The 20,651-nt window shown below is 45.5% G+C and overlaps 1 protein-coding gene across 1 annotated transcript; it reads right to left on the reverse strand.

Moving 5' to 3' along the window:
• Positions 1–8,502: 8,502 nt before the first annotated feature.
• Positions 8,503–20,628, reverse strand: TMEM11 (transmembrane protein 11). The gene is made up of 2 exons (XM_069733922.1): positions 20,519–20,628; positions 8,503–9,311 (listed from the first exon to the last, which is right to left on the reverse strand). The coding sequence occupies exons 1-2, from the start codon at positions 20,563–20,565 to the stop codon at positions 8,795–8,797; spliced, it is 564 nt and encodes a 187-aa protein (XP_069590023.1). The 5' UTR covers positions 20,566–20,628; the 3' UTR covers positions 8,503–8,794.
• Between the last annotated feature and the right edge of the window lie 23 nt (positions 20,629–20,651).

A 20,651-nucleotide genomic window follows, 5' to 3' on the forward strand; every position in this document is an offset into this window, starting at 1 on the left:
CTGACAGAGACCAGATCAAGGGTGTTACCATGTTTGTGTGTCTAAGAGGTTGAAAGTTGTGAGAGGTCAAGAGAAGTGGTTAGAGATATAACCTGGGTTGCAATTAGGAATGTGGGGCTGTTTATGGGGATGTTCAAGTCTCCCAGGATAAGGGTTGACAATTCAGAGAATATGAAGTGTGGCAACCAGGCAGAAAAGTGGTCAAGGAGGAAAGTGGGTGAGCATGGGGGACTGTATATGACTGCTACTCTGAGGGAGAGGGGATGGAAGAGCCTGACAGTGTGGACCTCAAAAGAAGAATGGCGTCCAATTAGCCTGTATTTATTTATTTTTAAAATGGATTGGTGGTGCCAGTGAGTAGCGTGGGGTTATCGTGCAGTTAGCAGTGATCGTACAGCAACATATATACACATATTCCATGCGTTGTAATCCGTAGGTGTATGTGCCGCATGCTCAGTTAGTTTTTCAGTAGCTAATTATTGGGAACAGCCTGCGGCCTCCTCAGTTAGTCATTGTCTAATTGTGTAATTGTCTGGAATAGAGGGGCCAGTTGAGAACTGTTTGCTCTAAAGATCACAGTGGGTTGTTCTCCATGACTCTCGGCCTGTGATTTCTGTGACAATGGGATGAAATCCTTGACAAATTGGTTGTCCAATCTGTTGGCCAAGGAAATGCAGCCTTTCTGCCTGGTGTATACAGTTACTAAAAGCTGATGGACATCTCAATCCCCCAGTTCCATTTGACCAGTCGTCATTACGTCTCTAAGAAAGATGTGCCTTCACTGCACCAGCATGTCACAGACAACATCACCCATTCCTTGAAAAAAATCTATGTCTGAAAGGGTGCATTTGAACACTGACATTAAATCTCGATGCCTGGGCACTGGTGACTCTGGTGGCTGTGGGGGCAGGTGGTGAAGGGGTTGCTAAACAAGTCTTGGAATCCCCAAGGTCTGCAGGGCGAATGGGGATGGAGAACAGAACAACTACACACCATAAGATGCAGAACTAAACTACTAAACAACAGGGGTTGAAGAACTAAACTACTAAATACCTACGGTTGGATAACTAAACCGCTACACACCATATGATCAAGAACTAAACCACTACAAAGTAAGGCATGGTGAACTAAAACACTATCACTAGAACTAAAATTCTGTCACTTAGACAGCAAATTTTGGAAATCCCAAGGCTTGCGGGACAAACCTCTGTATCTAACACTTCCTCCACTGCTTTTGCCTCCTCCAACTCCTGAAGGCCTCCACCTGCACCCTCAACCTCTACTTTAATGAGACACGCTTTCCAACACCTCCATACTGCGCAGCCAGGGAGAACCGCAATCAGGTTATGCTTAAAGAAATATGCCCTGGAGATAGCAGTCACACAGCTTAAGGCTGCCGTCACACTAGCAGTATTTGGTCAGAATTTTACATCAGTATTTGTAAGCCAAAACCAGGAGTGGGTGATAAATACAGAAGTGTTGCATATGTTTCTATAATACTTTTCCTCTAATTGTTCCACTCCTGGTTTTGGCTTACAAATACTGATGTAAAATACTGACCAAATACTGCTAGTGAGTGTGACGGTAGCCTAAGTGTTGTGGATAGCTAGCCAGGCTGAGTTTGAGCAATGTCTCTCTCCACTGAACCTGGAATAAGGGAAGGCAAAGTGCGATAACGGTGCGAACCTATGCCTGGGCTATCTCATACACGAACCTTGCATGGCTCACATCCTCAACTTGGTGATACAGCAATTTCTACTCCACTATCCCTGCCTTGATGCGCTGTTATTTTGGCATCCACACCCCGCATGTCATTGACTTGCATCGCTACAGAGGTCTTTTGGGTTACCATTAGTTTATCTCCAAACATGTTTCAGCGATTGTAGCAGCACTGACAGCCCCTGGTAAAGTATGACATTCTGCATAGTCTTTTCAAACACAAGACGAACGTGTAGCAAATTACTCTTGCGGAGTGGGCACAGATGAAGGACCTCTGCTCTCTTCTGCAGTTTCAAAATGTCTACCAAGATGGTTATCAGCATCACTATTCCGGTCATCTACATGCTGGAGCACACTTTGAATAGACGTGGTGGTCCCAAAGGAAGATGCAAAAGTGATAACAATATCTGACATCGCACAGGCAGCTGCCATGGGAGGGTGGATTACAGCAATCGAGGGGGCTCATGGTACCAGATAACTTGTTACCTTGACTTGACTGTTACCTCGCCACCAACACACCATGTACTTGGACCTCAAGGAAGTGCCCGACCATGAGCGCCTTCTTGCTGCAAAATGATTGTTGGCCGTATGGTTAGGATTAGTAATAGTGCCGATTACTGGGTTTACACTCTGTTAGATCTATGGTGCAAGAGTAAATTTTGCCAAATGCTTCTCCCCCACGAAAGGGATGCGTTCATGCTGGAGTATCGAAACACGCTTGTAGAGAATCTTAAGAGTGATTTTTCCAGCAGTGAGACACGCAGTGTACATCACATTTATAGACTTCCAACCCAGGGAACGTCAAGTCGTCAACGCAAAAACATTGGGAGAAGTAAAAGTGGCAGAGGCAGCACAGTGGCTTAGTGGTTAGCACTGCAGCTTTGCAGTACTGGGGGCCTGGGTTCAAACCCCTCAGGGACAACATCTACAAGGAGTTTGCATGTTCTCATCATGTTTGTGTGGGTTTACTCCAGTTCTCCGCTCAACTTACAGAACCACTATCCTAGCCAAAGTCATAATAAAAGCGATCATGTAATGAACTTTGTCTGAATTTTGCTAAATTTTAGTAAAAATGCTAGGGAGTTCGAACACGAATCCGAATGTGCTACATTTGTGCCGAATTTGAGATTGGTGAATGTTTTCGCTCATCTCTAGCATACACAACACACTTGCAATGAGGAGATAAGATGTTGAGGATTTTTACCAGCTAAGGTACCGTTACACTAAACGATTTACCAACGATCACGAACAGCGATACGACCTGGCCGTGATCGTTGGTAAGTCGTTGTGTGGTCGCTGGAGAGCTGTCACACAGACAGCTCTCTCCAGCGACCAACGATCAGGGGAACAACTTTGGCATCATTGAAACTGTCTCCAACGATGCCAAAGTCCCCCCGGGTAAACATCGGGTTACTATGATCAGGACCTTTTTTTTTTACTTTTACAATGGTAACCAGGGTAAATATCGGGTTACTAAGCGCAGCCCTGCACTTAGTAACCCGATGTTTACCCTGGTTACAAGTGAACACATCGCTAGATCGGCGTCACACACGCCGATCTAGCGATGACAGCGGGGTGATCTGCGACCAAAAAAAAGTACTGATCATTCCCCACGACCAACGATCTCCCAGCAGGGGCCTGATCGTTGGTCGCTGTCACACAAAGATATCGTTAGCGGGATCGTTGCTACGTCAAAAAAAGCGCGACGTTGCAACGATATCGTTATGTGTGAAGGTACCTTTAGTGTGTGTTAGCTGAAGATTGCATATCAGCTTTTGAAATAGTAGCCATTATCTCATCTCCAACAGTGTCTATTGTTCAAAGTTACATTAGGGCAAACTATCAGAAATGAACCTGTGCTCAGGGTTTTAATACTAACTTATCAATCTATTCAAATTTTTCAACCTTTTGGCACTGCCGTGGCATTCCTTCAATTCTCTCCTCCGTCCCCCAGCACCTCCTCCCTCTCCACTCATCTCAGCTGAAGACTGCCTCATTTTTCAAGCAGAAGATTGATAATATCAGAGACAGTTTTGGTCAACAACCCCCAAAGCCCTTCCTCCCACCTTCCCAGCCCTCCACCTCCAAAACTAACTTCTCCACCATTACAGAAGATCGACTCTCCACTCTACTCTCAAGATCGCATCTCACCACCTGTGCACTTTAACCGATCCCTTCCCACTTCATCCCAAACCTCGCCAGTCTTCATCCCAACTCTAACCCATCTCTTCAACCTATCACTAACAACTGTTTTCCCCTCAAGCTTTAAACATGCCTCATACACACCTATCCTCAAAAAGCCCTCTCTTGACCCATCCTTCTCCCCCATGCCTCCAAACTACTGGAACAACACGTCCATCTTGAACTGTCCACCCATCTATCTTCCTGCTCCCTCATCGACCACTTACAATCAGGCTTCCGGCCACACCACTCCACTGAAGCTGCCCTAAGGTCACCAATAACCTATTAACCACCAAGAGGATACGACACTACTCTATCCTCCTCCTCCTCGACCTACCCTCTGCCTTTGACACAGTGGACCATTCACTATTACTACAGACCCTCATCCCTTGGCATCACAGACTTGGCCCTATCCTGGATCTCGTCATACCGAACTGACCGAACATTCAGCGTCTCTCATTCACACACCACCTCCTCACCTCACCCTCTATATGCCGGTGTCCTGCAAGGTTCAGTTCTAGGGCTCCTGCTCTTTTCCATTTACACTTTTGGCCTGGGACAGCTCATAGAATCTCACGGTTTTCAGTATCATCTCTATGCTGATGACACACAGATCTATATCTCTGGACCAGATATCACCACCTTACTAACCAGAAACCCTCAATGTCTATCCGCTATTTCATCCTCCTTCTCCGCTAGATTTCTAAAACTTGACATGGACAAAACAGAATTCATTGTTGTCCCCATCTCACGCGACCCCCCCAACGAACCTATCCATTATAGAAAACGGCTGCCCACTCTCCCCAGTCCCACAAGCTCGCTGTCTCGGGAGTAATCCTTGACACTGTTCTCTCCTTTAAACCGCAAATGCAAGCCCTTTCCACTTCCTGCCGCCTTCAACTCAAAAATATTTCACGGATCCGTACATTCCTAAACCAAGAATCTGCAAAAACCCTAGTCCATGCCCTCATCATCTCCCACCTTGACTACTGTAACCTCCTGCTCTGTGGCATCTCCTCTAAAACTCTCACACCCCTCCAATCTATTCTAAACTCTGCTGCCCGACTAATCCACTATTCCCCGGCCTCTCCCCTCTGTCAATCCCTTCACTGGCTCCCCATTACCCAGAGACTCCAGTACAAAAGCCTAACCATGACATACAAAGCCATCCACAACCTGTCTCCTCCATACATCTGTGACCTAGTCTCCCAATACTTTCCTGCACGCAACCTCCGATCCTCACAAGATCTCCTTCTCTAATCCCCTCTTATCTCCTCTTCCCACAATCGCATACAAGATTTCTCTCACGCATCACCCCTACTCTGGATCTCGCTACCACAACATATCAGACTCTCACCTACCATCGAAACCTTCAAAAAGAACCTGAAGACCTACCTCTTCCGGCAAGCCTACAAACTGCAGCAGTAACCACCGATCGACCAAACCACTGCACGACCAGCTCCATCCTCACCTACTGTATCCTCACCCATCACTTGTAGATTGTGAGCCCTCGCGGGCAGGGTCCTCTCTCCTCCTGTACCCGTTGTGACTTGTATTGTTCAAGATTACCTGTACATGTTTTTATGTAAACCCCTCCTCACATGTAAAGGGCCATGGAATAAATGACGCTATAATAATAATAATCCATGGATCCAGGACCTCACCTTGTTCCTCTCCCCTCAACGTCACTCCAACATCTTCTCGCGAGTCTCCTCAATACACAAAGCCGCCCCTCGGAATTGAGCCCGAACCTTAGGAACCACTCCTCTCCAAAAGCTAACTGTGCAAAGGTGGGGGGTGTCTCACTCAGGCTGAGCCTCATCACATGAGATTGCATGTGAAACCCTTGGTGACTGCTTCCCTACATTATTATTATGCATTTTTATAGCGCCATTTATTCCATGGCGCTTTACATGTGAATACGGGGCAGATATAGATAATCACATCTACATCTACTATCCCCATACACACAATGGGTCTATTGACTGGGAGCACAATGGCTTGAGACCCTGAGATACTGATGAGATTAATAGAATGATTGCTTACATTTACCTTTAGCAATCTCCTGTCTGGCCTTAAGGTACCTTCACACTCAGCAACTTTACAACGAGAACGACAACGATCCGTGACGTTGCAGCGTCCTGGATAGCGATCTCGTTGTGTTTGACACGCAGCAGCGATCTGGATCCCGCTGTGCGATCGCTGGTCGGAGCTAGAAGTCCAGAACTTTATTTAGTCACCAGGTCGGCGTGTATCGTCATGTTTGACAGCAAAAGCAACGATGCCAGCAATGTTTTTACATGGAGCTAACAACCAGCGAGAACGATAAGCGAGTCGCCGTTACGTCACTGGATCGCTCCTGCATCGTTCTGGTGTTGCTGTGTTTGACGTCTCTACAGCGACCTAAACAGCGACGCTGCAGCGATTGGCTCGTTGTCTATATCGCTGCAGCGTCGCTGAGTGCGACGGTACCTTTAGATCCATCCAGCACATCTTTCTCTGGTTGCAGTCACTGAATGAAAACATTGATTCCTGAGGCTGAACCAACGAGCAAGCAAATCTGTAATAAAACACAGCAAGCAAATCTCTAATACAACCAACAATAGTATTGACATAAGTGCTCCATGCTGGAAAAAGTATGTTTCCTGTAGCGCATGGACTCTGTTCTGTGTGCATTTGTCCATGGCTAGCTCCTCACACAACACAGACAGCCGCTGCAGCGTCCTCCGGTGTGTGGGGCAGACAGCCGCCGCAACGTCCCCCGTGTGAGCCGTTCTTTATAAAAGTTATCGACAAGAGTCAACCGTGCTTTAAACTGACTGACGCAAATGCAGAAAAGTACTGTAGTTACAGTTAACATTATCGATGCGACCTAATAACACATGCCTTACCGAACAGAAACCGTTCCAGACAAATTAAAGGGAATCTGTCACCCCAAAATTCGCCTATAAGCTAAGGCCACCGGCATCAGGGGCTTATCTACAGCATTCTGTAATGCTGTAGATAAGACCCCTTTGTAACCTGAAAGGTAAGAAAAACAGGTTATATTATACTCACCCAGGGGGCGGTCCCAGTGCGGGTCCGGCGTTACAGTATGCTGTAGATCAGCCCCTGAAGCCGTGGCCTTAGCTTATAGGCGAATTTTGGGGTGACAGATTCCCTCTAAGGGTAGGTTCACCCAAGCAAATAAATAAAAATCAATCAGAAAACTGACTTTTCATTCGTGTACAATCCATTTCTTAAAGCTGTAGCAATTAATCATTCATAAAGCTATTTAGTTTCCTATGTTATAGAATTGCAATATACCGTAGTTGTTAAAAATCAGATGTTTTACTGTGGCTCCATATGGCATCTGATGTACTTCACGCACCGATAAGAGTTGAATGGGTGAGTCTCCTCCAGTTTCTGGAAAAAAATAGTGCGCAGCGCGATTTTTTTCACATGCAGATTTGGTATGTGAAAAAAAAAAAATTCCTAATCTGCACTGCCCCTTGGAATAACATTGGTCCGAGTGCCGTCCTTTTTTCCCCACGGACAGCGTTTGAACCAAAAATACGGTTGCATGAACGAGCCATAAGGGCAAATTAAATGTTTGACCAAATACAGCAGGATCATGTTTTAAGTTGATAATTTTGTATGTCTGTGAGTGATGGTCAAAAATGCCACTGAGAAAAAAAAAAAAAAATCAATCCCAAAAGCGGTACATCAAAAAGGTCACAGCTTTATTTCAACCAAAACCTATCCTATAATGTTATTAAGAAACATGCCTAGAATATATACAATAGGAAGCTCAACATCCCTTTCATGTCAGTCAGGAGAAACTTCAAGTGCTAAGGTAAAAAGGCTGCTGACAAAGCTGTCCATTCCATCATTCTGAATGAATACTGGAGTGCTGCAGTAAGAAGATGCTGCTCACCCTGCTGTCCATCCTATCTGATCTAATACTGAAGGTACTAGGGGTGCTGAGGGAAGAAGAGGCTGCACCTGCTCCTGTCCGTACTGTGTTCCTGAATGCCAAGCAGCTGCTGTAAATCGAGAAAAAACTTAGTTTGCGGTTCACATATCTCCAGGTTACAACAGTAGAGCTTTCTACTTACTGCACATACACGTAGGCAATTGTCCTCTTTACATTTTGACAGGTTTCTCAGTAGAAGGCTAGGGCTACACAGCGTCAAGAGTCATGCAGCATTGAAATCGCAGCGACCTATTGAAAATTCATTACATGTAATAGTTTACTATGGTGTTGCAGTTTGGGTTTGGTGTATTGTCGCTGATAGTTAATGCACTTGCCAGACTGCAATGCAAGCTTTAGAGCACAGCGTTCTAAAATAGTTGAGCCACAGAAAGTTGCACAAATATTTTTAATCGCTGTGTAGTCACCTAACCCAGACTAAAATCACCCTACTTTTTCCTTACCTACTTAGACAAAACTAGTAATCTGCTAATTTAAGGCATTTGGAATTTTAATTGTGACATTTTCTTTCTAATTCCGGAAAATCTCTAACACACTTGAGCTAGAAAAGTAGACACTTCTCTAAAATATTTTTTAGTACCGTAGGTTTTTTTTTTTTTTTTTCTACCCACAGTAGGAAAGCAAGTAAGTCAGTAAGTTTATTTTTTATTATTTTAATGGTCACATGGACTTCTGGCTGGTTAAGTATAGTACAACAAATACTTAGGTGTCTATGTTAAAAAGAAAAACCCCCTCCCTCGTATGCCATTTGTGAGTATACCCCATGTTGTGTTACAACTTGCGTCTCGGGTATACTGAATAAACAGCAGGTCCTCACCATCCTAGTATAAAGCGCTTTACTCCTCTGAAGAAATCTCCAATTTCTAACAAATGCCACAAAAAAATAAGTGTTATTGTTGCATCCTCAGCATTGTGTGGAAATCATACAACGTAAATCTCGTACAGCTTCTTGACACAATATGCCAGTGCAGCAAGAGCTATCGTGTTATGTAGTCTCTTTCTGTGGACGTCGTCCTTTCTTACAAGCACCACTGGCGTCGAGGAGGTAAGAGTGTGTAGTGGCAGTCTTGATAACTTATAGGCATCATACTCCACCTGGTATTTGCAGCAAGGATCAAACTGCCAGGAGATTCCATAAAGAGTAGAGCAGGCCAGGCTCAGGATACCAGCTGGCAGAGACAAGTAGGGTGAATACTCTGAAGGCAAAACTAAGGGGGTAAGAAGGCAGAATGTACCAGAAAGCACTGCTGTCTTGTGCAGGCAGTTTCCCACGGTGATCCAGCGGGCAGTTTCATCTCCAATTCGGGTTGGTTCGATTACTATGTACTTGTACTGGGCTTCAAGGGCTTGTTCCAGTTCATACTCAAACTGGTCCTGGGCATTTTCACCATTGTAAATCTCATGAACGATGTACCACTCACTCGTGGAAAAGGGCGCCCTGACAAAAAGAATATCTTTAGAAATCAGTAATACTTATTATTAGGAACAAGTAAAACAACACGGCGAACAGGGGGGCATTTATATAAAAACTAGTACAGAAGGTCACCGCACAACCTTGGTTGCCAGTCTGAGCAAGTTTTTCACTCTCTAGCCTGCCTTTAAGAAACTAAAGCTGGAGTCTGGTGGGTTGTTCTTAGTGCAGTCTTAAAGGGGTTATGCGTGACTTTTTTATTTTTTTATGGGGCCAAGAAATTCTTGGCAGGTACTTGCTAACTAGCCGACAGTTCACCGCTGCTACAATCTCTCCCAGTTCAGGTCATGGCTCACTCCTGCCAGCGAATCTTCTTGTTCCTGTGATGTCACGTCCTTCTCTTCCGTTCTACCGATGTTATGCTCATTGACAGCAGGCTTCACGCTGCTAAAATTATAGCTGTCAGTCAGAATGTTGGCAGAATCACCCTGTCAATAGAGCAGTCTGGAAGAGAAAGCTGCTCTATTAGAAGTGAGGTCAAATGAAGAAGCAGAAGAGTCACTGCTGTGAGTAGGGAGAGATTGTTGCAATGTAAAACAGGCAGTTAGCAGCTACCAGCCGCAAAGTTCTTAGTCCCATAGGAAAAAACCATCAAAAGTCCCAGATAACACGTTTAGGAGAGTTATATTTTGAGTCTCTACATCGAAGCTTAACCCCTTTACCCCCAAGGGTGGTTTGCACGTCAATGACCAGGCCAATTTTTACAATTCTGACCACTGTCCCTTTATGAGGTTATAACTCCGAAACGCTTCAACGGATCCTGGTGATTCTGACATTGTTTTCTCGTGACATATTGTACTTCATGATAGTGGTAAAATTTCTTTGATAGTACCTGCGTTTATTTGTGAAAAAAACGGAAATTTGGCGAAAATTTTGAAAATTTCGCAATTTTCAAACTTTGAATTTTTATGCAATTAAATCACAGAGATATGTCACACAAAATACTTAATAAGTAACATTTCCCACATGTCTCCTTTACATCAGCATAATTTTGGAACCAATTTTTTTTTTTGTTAGGGAGTTATAAGGGTTAAAAGTTGACCAGCAATTTCTCATTTTTACAACACCATTTTTTCTTAGGGACCACGTCTCATTTGAAGTCATTTTGAGGGGTCTATATGATAGAAAATGCCCAAGTGTGACACCACTCTAAAAACTGCACCCCTCAAGGTGCTCAAAACCACATTCAAGAAGTTTATTAACCCTTCAGGTGTTTAATAGGAATTTTTGGAATGTTTAAATAAAAATGAACATTTAACTTTTTTACACAAAAAATTTACTTCAGCTCCAATTTGTTTTATTTTACCAAGGGTAACAGGAGAAATTGGACCCAAAAAGTTGTTGTCCAATTTGTCCTGAGTACGCCGATACCCCATATGTGGCAGTAAACCACTGTTTGGGCGCATGGGAGAGCTCGGAAGGGAAGGAGCGCTATTTGACTTTTCAATGCAAAATTGACAGGAATTGAGATGGGACGCCATGTTGCGTTTGGAGAGCCACTGATGTGCCTAAACATTGAAACCCCCCACAAGTGACACCATTTTGGAAAGTAGACCCCCTAAGGAACTTATCTGGATGTGTGGTGAGCACTTTGACCCACCAAGTGCTTCACAGAAGTTTATAATGCAGAACCGTAAAAATAAAAAATCATATTTTTTCACAAAAATTATATTTTTGCCCCCAATTTTTTATTTTTCCAAGGGTAAGAGAAGAAATTGGACCTCAAAAGTTGTTGTCCAATTTGTCCCGAGTACGCTGATACCCGATATGTGGGGCGGAACCACCGTTTGGGCGCATGGGAGGGCTCGGAAGGGAAGGAGCATCATTTGGAATGCAGACTTAGATGGATTGGTCTGCAGGCATCACATTGCGTTTGCAGAGCCCCTAATGTACCTAAACAGTAGAAACCCCCCACAAGTGACCCCATATTGGAAACTAGACCCCTCAATGAACTTATCTAGATGTGTTGTGAGAACTTTGAACCCCCAAGTGTTTCACTACAGTTTATAACGCAGAGCCGTGAAAATAAAAAATCTTTGTTTTCCCACAAAAATTATTTTTTAGCCCCCAGTTTTGTATTTTCCCAAGGGTAACAGGAGAAATTGGTCCACAAAAGTTGTTGTCCAATTTGTCCTGAGTACGCTGATACCCCATATGTTGGGGTAAACCCCTGTTTGGGCACACAGGAGAGCTCGGAAGGGAAGGAGCACTGTTTTACTTTTTCAACGCAGAATTGGCTGGAATTGAGATCGGACGCCATGTCGTGTTTGGAGAGCCCCTGATGTGCCGAAACAGTGGAAACCCCCCAATTATAACCGAAACCCTAATCTAAACACACCCCTAACCCTAATTCCAACGGTAACCCTAACCACACCCCTAACCCTAATCCCAACCCTATTCCCAACTGTAAATGTAATCTAAACCCTAACCCTAACTTTAGCCCCAACCCTAACTGTAGCCCCAACCCTAACCCTAGCCCTAACCCTAGCCCTAACCCTAGCCCTAGCCCTAACCCTAACCCTAGCCCTAACCCTAACGGGAAAATGGAAATAAATACATTTTTTTTTATTTTTCCCTAACTAAGGGGGTGATGAAGGGGGGTTTGATTTACTTTTATATCGAGTTTTTTAGCGGATTTTTATGATTGGCAGCCGTCACACACTGAAAGACCCTTTTTATTGCAAAAAATATTTTTTGCAATACCACATTTTGAGAGCTATAATTTTTCCATATTTTGGTCCACAGAGTCATGTGAGGTCTTGTTTTTTGCGGGACGAGTTGACGTTTTTATTGAAAACATTTTTGGGCACGTGACATTTTTTGATCGCTTTTTATTCCGATTTTTGTGAGGAAGAATGACCAAAAGCCAGCTATTCATGAATTTCTATTGAGGGAGGCGTTTATACCGTTCCGCGTTTGGTAAAATTGATAAATCAGTTTTATTCTTCGGGTCAGTACGATTACAGCGATACCTCATTTATATCATTTTTTTATGGTTTGGCGCTTTTATACGATAAAAACTATTTTACAGAAAAAATAATTATTTTTGCATCGCTTTATTCTCAGGACTATAACTTTTATTTTTTTGCTGATGATGCTGTATGGCGGCTCTTTTTTTGCGGGACAATATGACGCTTTCAGCGGTACCATGGTTATTTATATCTGTCCTTTTGATCGCGTGTTATTCCACTTTTTGTTCGGCGGTATGATAATAAAGCGTTGTTTTTTGCCTCTTTTTTTTTTTTTTTCTTACGGTGTTTACTGAAGGGGTTAACTAGTGGGACAGTTTTATAGGTCGGGTCGTTACGGACGCGGCGATACTAAATATGTGTACTTTTATTGTTTTTTTTTTTATTTAGATGAAGAAATGTATTTATGGGAATAATATTTTTATTTTTTTTTCATTATTTTGGAATATTTTTTTTTTTTTTTTACACATTTGGAAAATTTTTTTTTTACTTTTTTACTTTGTCCCGGGGGGGACATCACAGATCAGTGATCTGACATGCAGCGCTGCAGGCTTCACAGTGCCTGCTCTGAGCAGGCTCTGTGAAGCCACCTCCCTCCCTGCAGGACCCGGATCCGCGGCCATCTTGGATCCGGGGCTGGAGGGAGCAGGGAGGGAGGTGAGACCCTCGCAGCAACGCGATCACATCGCGTTGCTCCGGGGGTCTCAGGGAAGCCCGCAGGGAGCCCCCTCCCTGCGCGGTGCTTCCCTGCACCGCCGGCACATCGCGATCATCTTTGATCGTGGTGTGCCAGGGGTTAATGTGCCGGGGGCGGTCCGTGACCGCTCCTGGCACATAGTGCCGGATGTCAGCTGCGATAAGCAGCTGACACCCGGCCGCGCTCCCCCCGTGAGCGCGGCCGATCGGCTATGACGTACTATCCCGTCCAGGGTCAGATAAGCCCAGGGCACCTCGACGGGATAGTACGTCTAAGGTCACAGAGGGGTTAATATAGGAACTAAAAAAAAACAAACAAAAAAAAACAAAAAACTGGTCAATATGAAGTGAACAAGAATGCTGACCATAGGACTCTTGATTGTTGTGCAAGGTTACACACAAGTTGTTGTTATGCTGAAATTCTAACACCACTCACTTAGGCTACGTTCACATTAGCGTCGCTGTTGCGTCGGCGACGCGCGCGTCGTTTTTTGACGAAATCGGACGCAAGAAAAATGCAACTTGTAGCGTTTTCTTGCGTCCGACGCTAGCGTCTAAAACGACGCACGTGTCGGAAAACGCGTGCAAAAAGACGCACGCGTCCCCTATGTTAAACATAGGGGCGCGTCGCCGACGCAACAGCGACGCGACGCTAATGTGAACGTAGCCTAACAACCATATGGTATTTCAGCCTCAGTGACTGATAAACAAGAAATGAGGCAGCTCCTAAACATCTCCTACACCAAAAAATAAATAACATTTACATCAAGCCATTAACCCCTTCATGACCCAGCCTATTTTGACCTTAATGACCTGGCCGTTTTTTGCAATTCTGACCAGTGTCCCTTTATGAGGTAATAACTCAGGAACGCTTCAACGGATCCTAGCGGTTCTGAGATAGTTTTTTCGTGACATATTGGGCTTCATGTTAGTGGTAAATTTAGGTCGATAATTTTTGCGTTTATTTGTGAAAAAAATGGAAATTTGGCTAAAATTTTTAACATTTCGCAATTTTCAAATTTTGACTTTTTATTCTGTTAAACGAGAGTTGTGACACGAAATAGTTAATAAATAACATTACCCACATGTCTACTTTACATCAGCACAATTTTGGAAGCAAAATTTTTTTACAAAACCATTTTTTTTTAGGGACCACCTCACATTTGATGTCAGTTTGAGGGGTCTATATGGCTGAAAATACCCAAAAGTGACACCATTCTAAAGACTGCACCCCTCAAGGTGCGCAAAACCACATTCAAGAAATTTATTAACCCTTCAGGTGCTTCACAGCAGCAGAAGCAACATGTAAGGAAAAAAAATGAACATTTAACTTTTTAGTCACAAAAATGATCTTTTAGCAACAATTTTTTTATTTCCCCAAGGGTAAAAGGAGAAACTGGACCCCAAAAGCTATTGTACAATTTGTCCCGAGTACGCAGATACCCCATATGTGGGGGGGAACCAATGTTTGGGCGCACGGCAGGGCTCGGAAGGGAAGGAGCGCCATTTGACTTTTTCAATGAAAAATTGGCTCCAATCTTTAGCGGACACCATGTCGCGTTTGCAGAGCCCCTGTGTGCCTAAACATTGGAGCTCCCCCACAAGTGACACTATTTTGGAAACTAGACCTCCCAAGGAACTAATCTAGATGTGCGGTGACCACTTTAAACCCCCAAGTGCTTCACAGAAGTTAATAACGCAGAGCCGTGAAAATAAAAAAATCATTTTTCTTTCCTCAATTTTTTTAGCCCGCAATTTTTTATTTTCACAAGAGTAACAGGAGAAATTGGACCCCAAAAGTTGTTGTCCAGTTTGTCCTGAGTACGCTGATACTCCATATGTGGGGGGGGAGGGGGGGATGGGGAACCACTGTTTGGGCACACGTTGGGGCTCGGAAGGGAAGTAGAGACTTTTGAAATGCAGACTTTGATGGAATGTTCTGCGGGCATCATGTTATATTTGCAGAGCCCCTGATGTGCCTAAATAGTAGAAACCCCCAACAAGTGACCCCATTTTGGAAACTAGACCCCCCAAGGAACTTATCTAGATATGTGGTGAGCACTTTGAACCCCCAAGTGCTTCACAGAAGTTTACAATACAGAGCCGTGAAAATAAATCATTTTTCTTTCCTCAAAAGTTATGTTTTAGCAAGCAATTTTTTATTTTCACATGGGTAACAGGAGAAATTTGACCCCAATAATTGTTGCCCAGTTTGTCCTGAGTATGTTGGTACCCCATATGGGCGCACGTTGGGGCTCGGAAGGGAGGGAGCACCATTTGACTTTTTGAATACAAGATTGGCTGGAATCAATGGTGGCGCCATGTTGCGTTTGGAGACCTCTGATGTGCCTAAACAGTGGAAACCCCTCAATTCTAACTCCAACACTAATCCCAACACACCCCTAACCCTAATCCCAACTCTAGCCATAACCCTAATCACAACCCTAACCCCAACACACCCCTAACCACAACCCTAACCCACCCCTAACCCTAATCCCAACCCTAACCCTAACCACAGCCCTATCTTAACCCTATTTCCAACCCTAAGGCTATGTGCCCACGTTGCGGCTTCGTGTGAGATTTTTCCGCACCATTTTTTAAAAATCCGCAGGTAAAAGGCACTGCGTTTTACCTGCGGATTTACCGTAGATTTCCAGTGTTTTTTGTGCGGATTTCACCTGCGGATTCCCATTGAGGAAAAGGTGTAAAACGCTGCAGAATCCGCACAAAGAATTGACATGCTGCGCAAAATACAACAGCGTTTCCGCGTGGTATTTTCCACAGCATGGGCACAGCGGATTTGGTTTTCCATAGGTTTACATGGTACTGTAAACCTGATGGAAAACTGCTACGAATCCGCAGCGGCCAATCCGCTGCGGATCCGCAGCCAAATCCGCACCGTGTGCACATAGCCTAATTCTAACCCTAATCCTAGCCCAAACCGAAAAAAAAAATATTTTTAATTTTATTATTGTCCCTACCTATGGGGGTGATAAAGGAAGGGGGGGGGGGGGGGGTTAATTTGTTTATTTTTATCGCTGTGATAGAACCTGTCACAGCGGTCAAAATGTACCTGTAACGAATCTGCCGGCAGATTCGGCGGGCACACTGCGCCCGCCATTTTGGAAGATGGCGGCGCCCATGGAGCACACGGACGGACAGCGGGAGGGACACCGGAGGTCGGTAAGTATGAGGGGGGAGATAAGAGCACGGGGGGAGCGGACAGGAGGGCGGAGGACAGCAGATGACAGGATGGAGGACGGAGATCGGTGGTGGGGCAGATTACGGTCCCCAGCCATGGCGGATGCTATTGCAGCATCGGCCATGTCTGGATTGTAATATTTCCCCAATTTTCATTGGTGAAATATTACTATCGCTCTGATTGAAAGTGAAACGTCACTTTCAACAGCCAATCAGAGCGATCGTAGGCACAGGGGGGGGAGGAGTTAAGGGGGTCGCGAAGCCTCCCTCCCTGGGTTCAAGTACCACTCCCCCAGTCCCTGCAGGACGGGTGAAATTAGTTGACCCTTTCACCCGACCTGCAGGAGCGCGATCCGACCATGACACATATGCTGTGTCACAGGTCGGATTGGCACAGGTTTTCATGACGCATACGCTGCGTCAAAGGTCGGGAAGGGGTTAAGGAAAGAAGTACGCAGGCCTACGCTGCGCACAGAAACGCTAGTGTGAAACAAGCCTAATACAATGGTTGTGTCCCTACCGGAGTAGGATTTGTGGTGAGGCGCACACCACTTTTCAGTTGCGCAGCATGTGCCTCTTAATGGATCAGGTATGTCCGACTCCAGCACGTTCCCTCATTAAAGGGAACCTGTCACCCCCAAAATCAAAGGTAAGCTAAACCCACCAGCATCAGGGGCTTATCAACAGCATTCTGTAATGCTGTAGATAAGTCCCTGATGTATCCTGAAAGATGAGAAAAAGAGATTAGATTATACTCACCCAGGGGCGGTCCCGATGCGGTGGGCGTCGCGGTCTAGGGCCTCCCATCTTCTTACGATGACGTCCTCTTCTTATCTTCACGCTGCGGCTCCTGCGCAGGTGTACTCTGCCCTGTTGAGGGCAGAGCAAAGTACTGCAGTATGCAGGCGCCGGGCCTCCCTGACTTTTCCCAGAGCCTGCGTACTGCAGTACTTTGCTCTGACCTCAACAGGGCAGACAAAGAACGCCGGAGCCGCAGCATGAAGACAAGAAGAAGATGTGATCGTAAGGCCTCTTTCACACTTCCGTTGTTTGGCCAACGTTGCAATGCGTCGTTTTGGAGTAAAAAACGCATCCTGCAAATTTGCCCGCAGAATGCGTTTTTTCTCCATAGACTTGCATTAGCGACGCATTGCGACGTATGGCCACACATCGCATCCGTCGTACAATGGATGCGTCGTGACAAAAAAACAACGTTCAATGTAACGTTTTTTCGTCTGTCGAAACCGCCATTTCCGACCATGCATGCGTGGCCGGAACTCCGCCCCCTCCTCCCCGCAACTCGTAATGGGCAGCGGATGCGTCTAAAAACTCACACCCCCTCATTTTCACCTCACACCCCCTCATTTTCACCTCAGTATATACATGTTTGTCATCTCCCTTATATATAGTATATACCTGCTGTATGTCATCTCCTCTATATACCTGTGTGTCATCTCCTCCTGTATACAGTATATGCACCTGTGTGTCATCTCCTCCTGTATACAGTATATACACCTGTGTGTCATCTCCTCCTGTATACAGTATACTAGATGGTGGCCTGATTCGAACACATCGGGTATTCTAGAATATGTATGTATATAGCAACCACATACTATATAGCACAGGCCACGTAGTATATAGGAGCCATGTAGTATATAGCATACAAATAGTACGTGTCCTGTGGAATATAGTATGTGGCTGCTATATACATACATACTGTAGAATACCCGATGCGTTGTATACAACGCATCGGGTATTCTACACGATGCGTTATATACAACGCATCGGGTATTCTACAGTTACACCACACTCCGGTAACGCTGGCATTAACCCTGTGTGAGGGCTGACTGGATGACTGGGAGTATGGAGCGGGCACTGACTGCGGGAAGGAAAGAGCGGCCATATTGCCGCCGGACTGTGGCCGTCGCTGATTGGTCGTGGGCGTTTTGCCACGACCAATCAGCGACTTGGATTCCATGACAGACAGAGGCCACGACCAATGAATATCCGTGACAGACAGACAGACGGAAGTGACCCTTAGACAATTATATAGTAGGATATACACGCACACACATTATATATATCTACTATATAATTGTCTAAGGGTCACTTCGTCTGTCTGTCTGTCACAGATATTCATTGGTCACGGCCTCTGTCATGGAATTCCAACTTGCTGATTGGTCGCGGCAAAACAGCCACGACCAATCAGCGAGGGGCACAGTCCGGAAGAAAATGGCCGCTCCTTCCTCCCCGCAGTCACTGCCCGGCGCCCGCATACTCCCCTCCAGTCACCGCTCACATAGGGTTAATGCTGGCAGTAACGGACCGCGTGATGCCGTGGGTAACTCACTCCGTTACCGCCGCTATTAACCCTGTGTGACCAAGTTTTTACTATTGATGCTGCCTATGCAGCGTCAATAGTAAAAACATCTAATGTTAAAAATAATAAAAAATCATTATATACTCACCTTCCGCAGCCTTTCCCGCTCCTCACGACGCTCCGGTGACCGCTCCATGCAACCGGCAGGTTCTGGTGGCAATGATGGTATGCGACAAGGACCTGCCATGACGTCACGGTCATGTGACCGCAATGTCATCACACCCTGGGACCGGAAGTTGCCGCGCGGTGACAGAAGCACTACAAGGATCGGAAGGTGAGTATGTTTATTTTTTAACCTGCGACATACGTGACTGGGCAATACACCAGAAGAATCAGGATATATATATATATATATATATATATATATATATACATATACATATATATATATATATATACACACACACACACACACACCTTTGCTATATATAGTACCAGACAAACAAAAAGTGAAAAAAATAAGTTTTTAAACAAATGAAAAAATTGTGAAGTTCAAATATTCCCCTTTTCATCATTAAAAATATAAAATGTTACAGTCTGTAAAAATTGGAGATTAATGGGAATCTGTCACCTCATTTTGCTGCTATAAGCTGCAGCCACCGCCATTAGGGGCTTAGCTTATCTACAGCATTCTGCATGCGGATCTTAAGGAAAGAAGTACGCAGGCCTACTCTGAGCACAGAAACGCTAGTGTGAAACCGGCCTTAGGTGATTGTTCTGTCCCCATCATCCTGTGTAAACAGAGCGGTGTGCATTACTGGATGGAAATAAGGCCAATATAACTGACTGACTCAAGACTCTGCTTGTTGGCGGCCAGAATCCCCTTCTGCTGTGTTATTCCTTCCAGTTAAGATATAGAAGCCCCATACACCCAGCACAAGCCAAAGGGGTCAATCATGGCTCAATGTACAATGACTGTGCTGGTGCCAGTGTGGCCAGCGCCAAACAATACGCTGTAGGTGACCTCTGCAGTAATGGACTGAAATCAGGAGCCCACAGGAGTCAAGTGAACAGGGCAAGGGAAGTGTCACACAGATAATGCCGGTCCTCAGTAGCCATCTGTTGGAGAACTTCACTAATTGTTACATTGTGATTGCCAATAAGTAGCTGCAGTTAGGCTACGTTCACATTAGCGTTTTGCGTGTTTGCGTCGGGCGACGCATGCGTCATGCGCCCCTATATTTAACATGGGGGACGCATGGACATGCGTTGTGCTGCGTTGTGCGACGCATGCGGTTTTTTTTGCCGCAAGCGTCGGGCGCAGAAAACGCAACAAGTTGCATTTTTCTTGCGTCCAAATTTCGGCAAAAAAGGACGCATGCGTCGTAAAACGCAGCGTTTTAGCATGTTTTTATGTGCGTTGTGTCGCCGACGCAGCGGCGCACAATGCAAATGTGAACGTAGCCTTACCCGACTCATTGTCATTGTGCGCAGGACAGCGGCAACATCCCAGACACCGCATATATATATATATATATATATATATATATATATATATATATATATATATACACATACATACACACACACATATACATACAAATACATACACATACATACAAATACATACATATATACACACACACACCCCACTGTGTACGGGCACGTCCTGGTCTCCCATGACCTCTCAGCCCTGCTGGGCGCCATCTCCTCGGCCTCCCGGCTATGTGGGCACTGCTGCCTGGCTGGGCCCATTCTCCAGCCCTGCACGTAGTGGCCAGCTCCGCTCCCCGGGACTGGCACATAGCAGCGGGCACCCTTTGCCAGCCTCCCCTGACCTCGGGCCTGTCACCGCTCCCCGGCACTCACACCACGTCAGGGCCTCCGCAGAGCCCGCGCCCTCTCAGCGGCCAGCAGCGCTCCACGCGCAGAGCCCCCGCAGCCGGATGCCGCCGGTGTGACCTCGGTACATCGCGGGCCATGCTCACCTATCTCTGCCTCCCAGCCCAGCGCGCCTCCTTCCCCAAGTGGCCATCTTGGAGACTCGGCTCTCAGCTGTCTCACGGTGTTCTGCGCATCTCCCGGGGGCTGATGGGAAATAGAGTCCACGCCGAAGCTGAC

This window comes from Ranitomeya imitator, chromosome 7 (genome assembly GCF_032444005.1).
Source record: "Ranitomeya imitator isolate aRanImi1 chromosome 7, aRanImi1.pri, whole genome shotgun sequence".
NCBI classification, from domain to species: domain Eukaryota; kingdom Metazoa; phylum Chordata; class Amphibia; order Anura; family Dendrobatidae; genus Ranitomeya; species Ranitomeya imitator.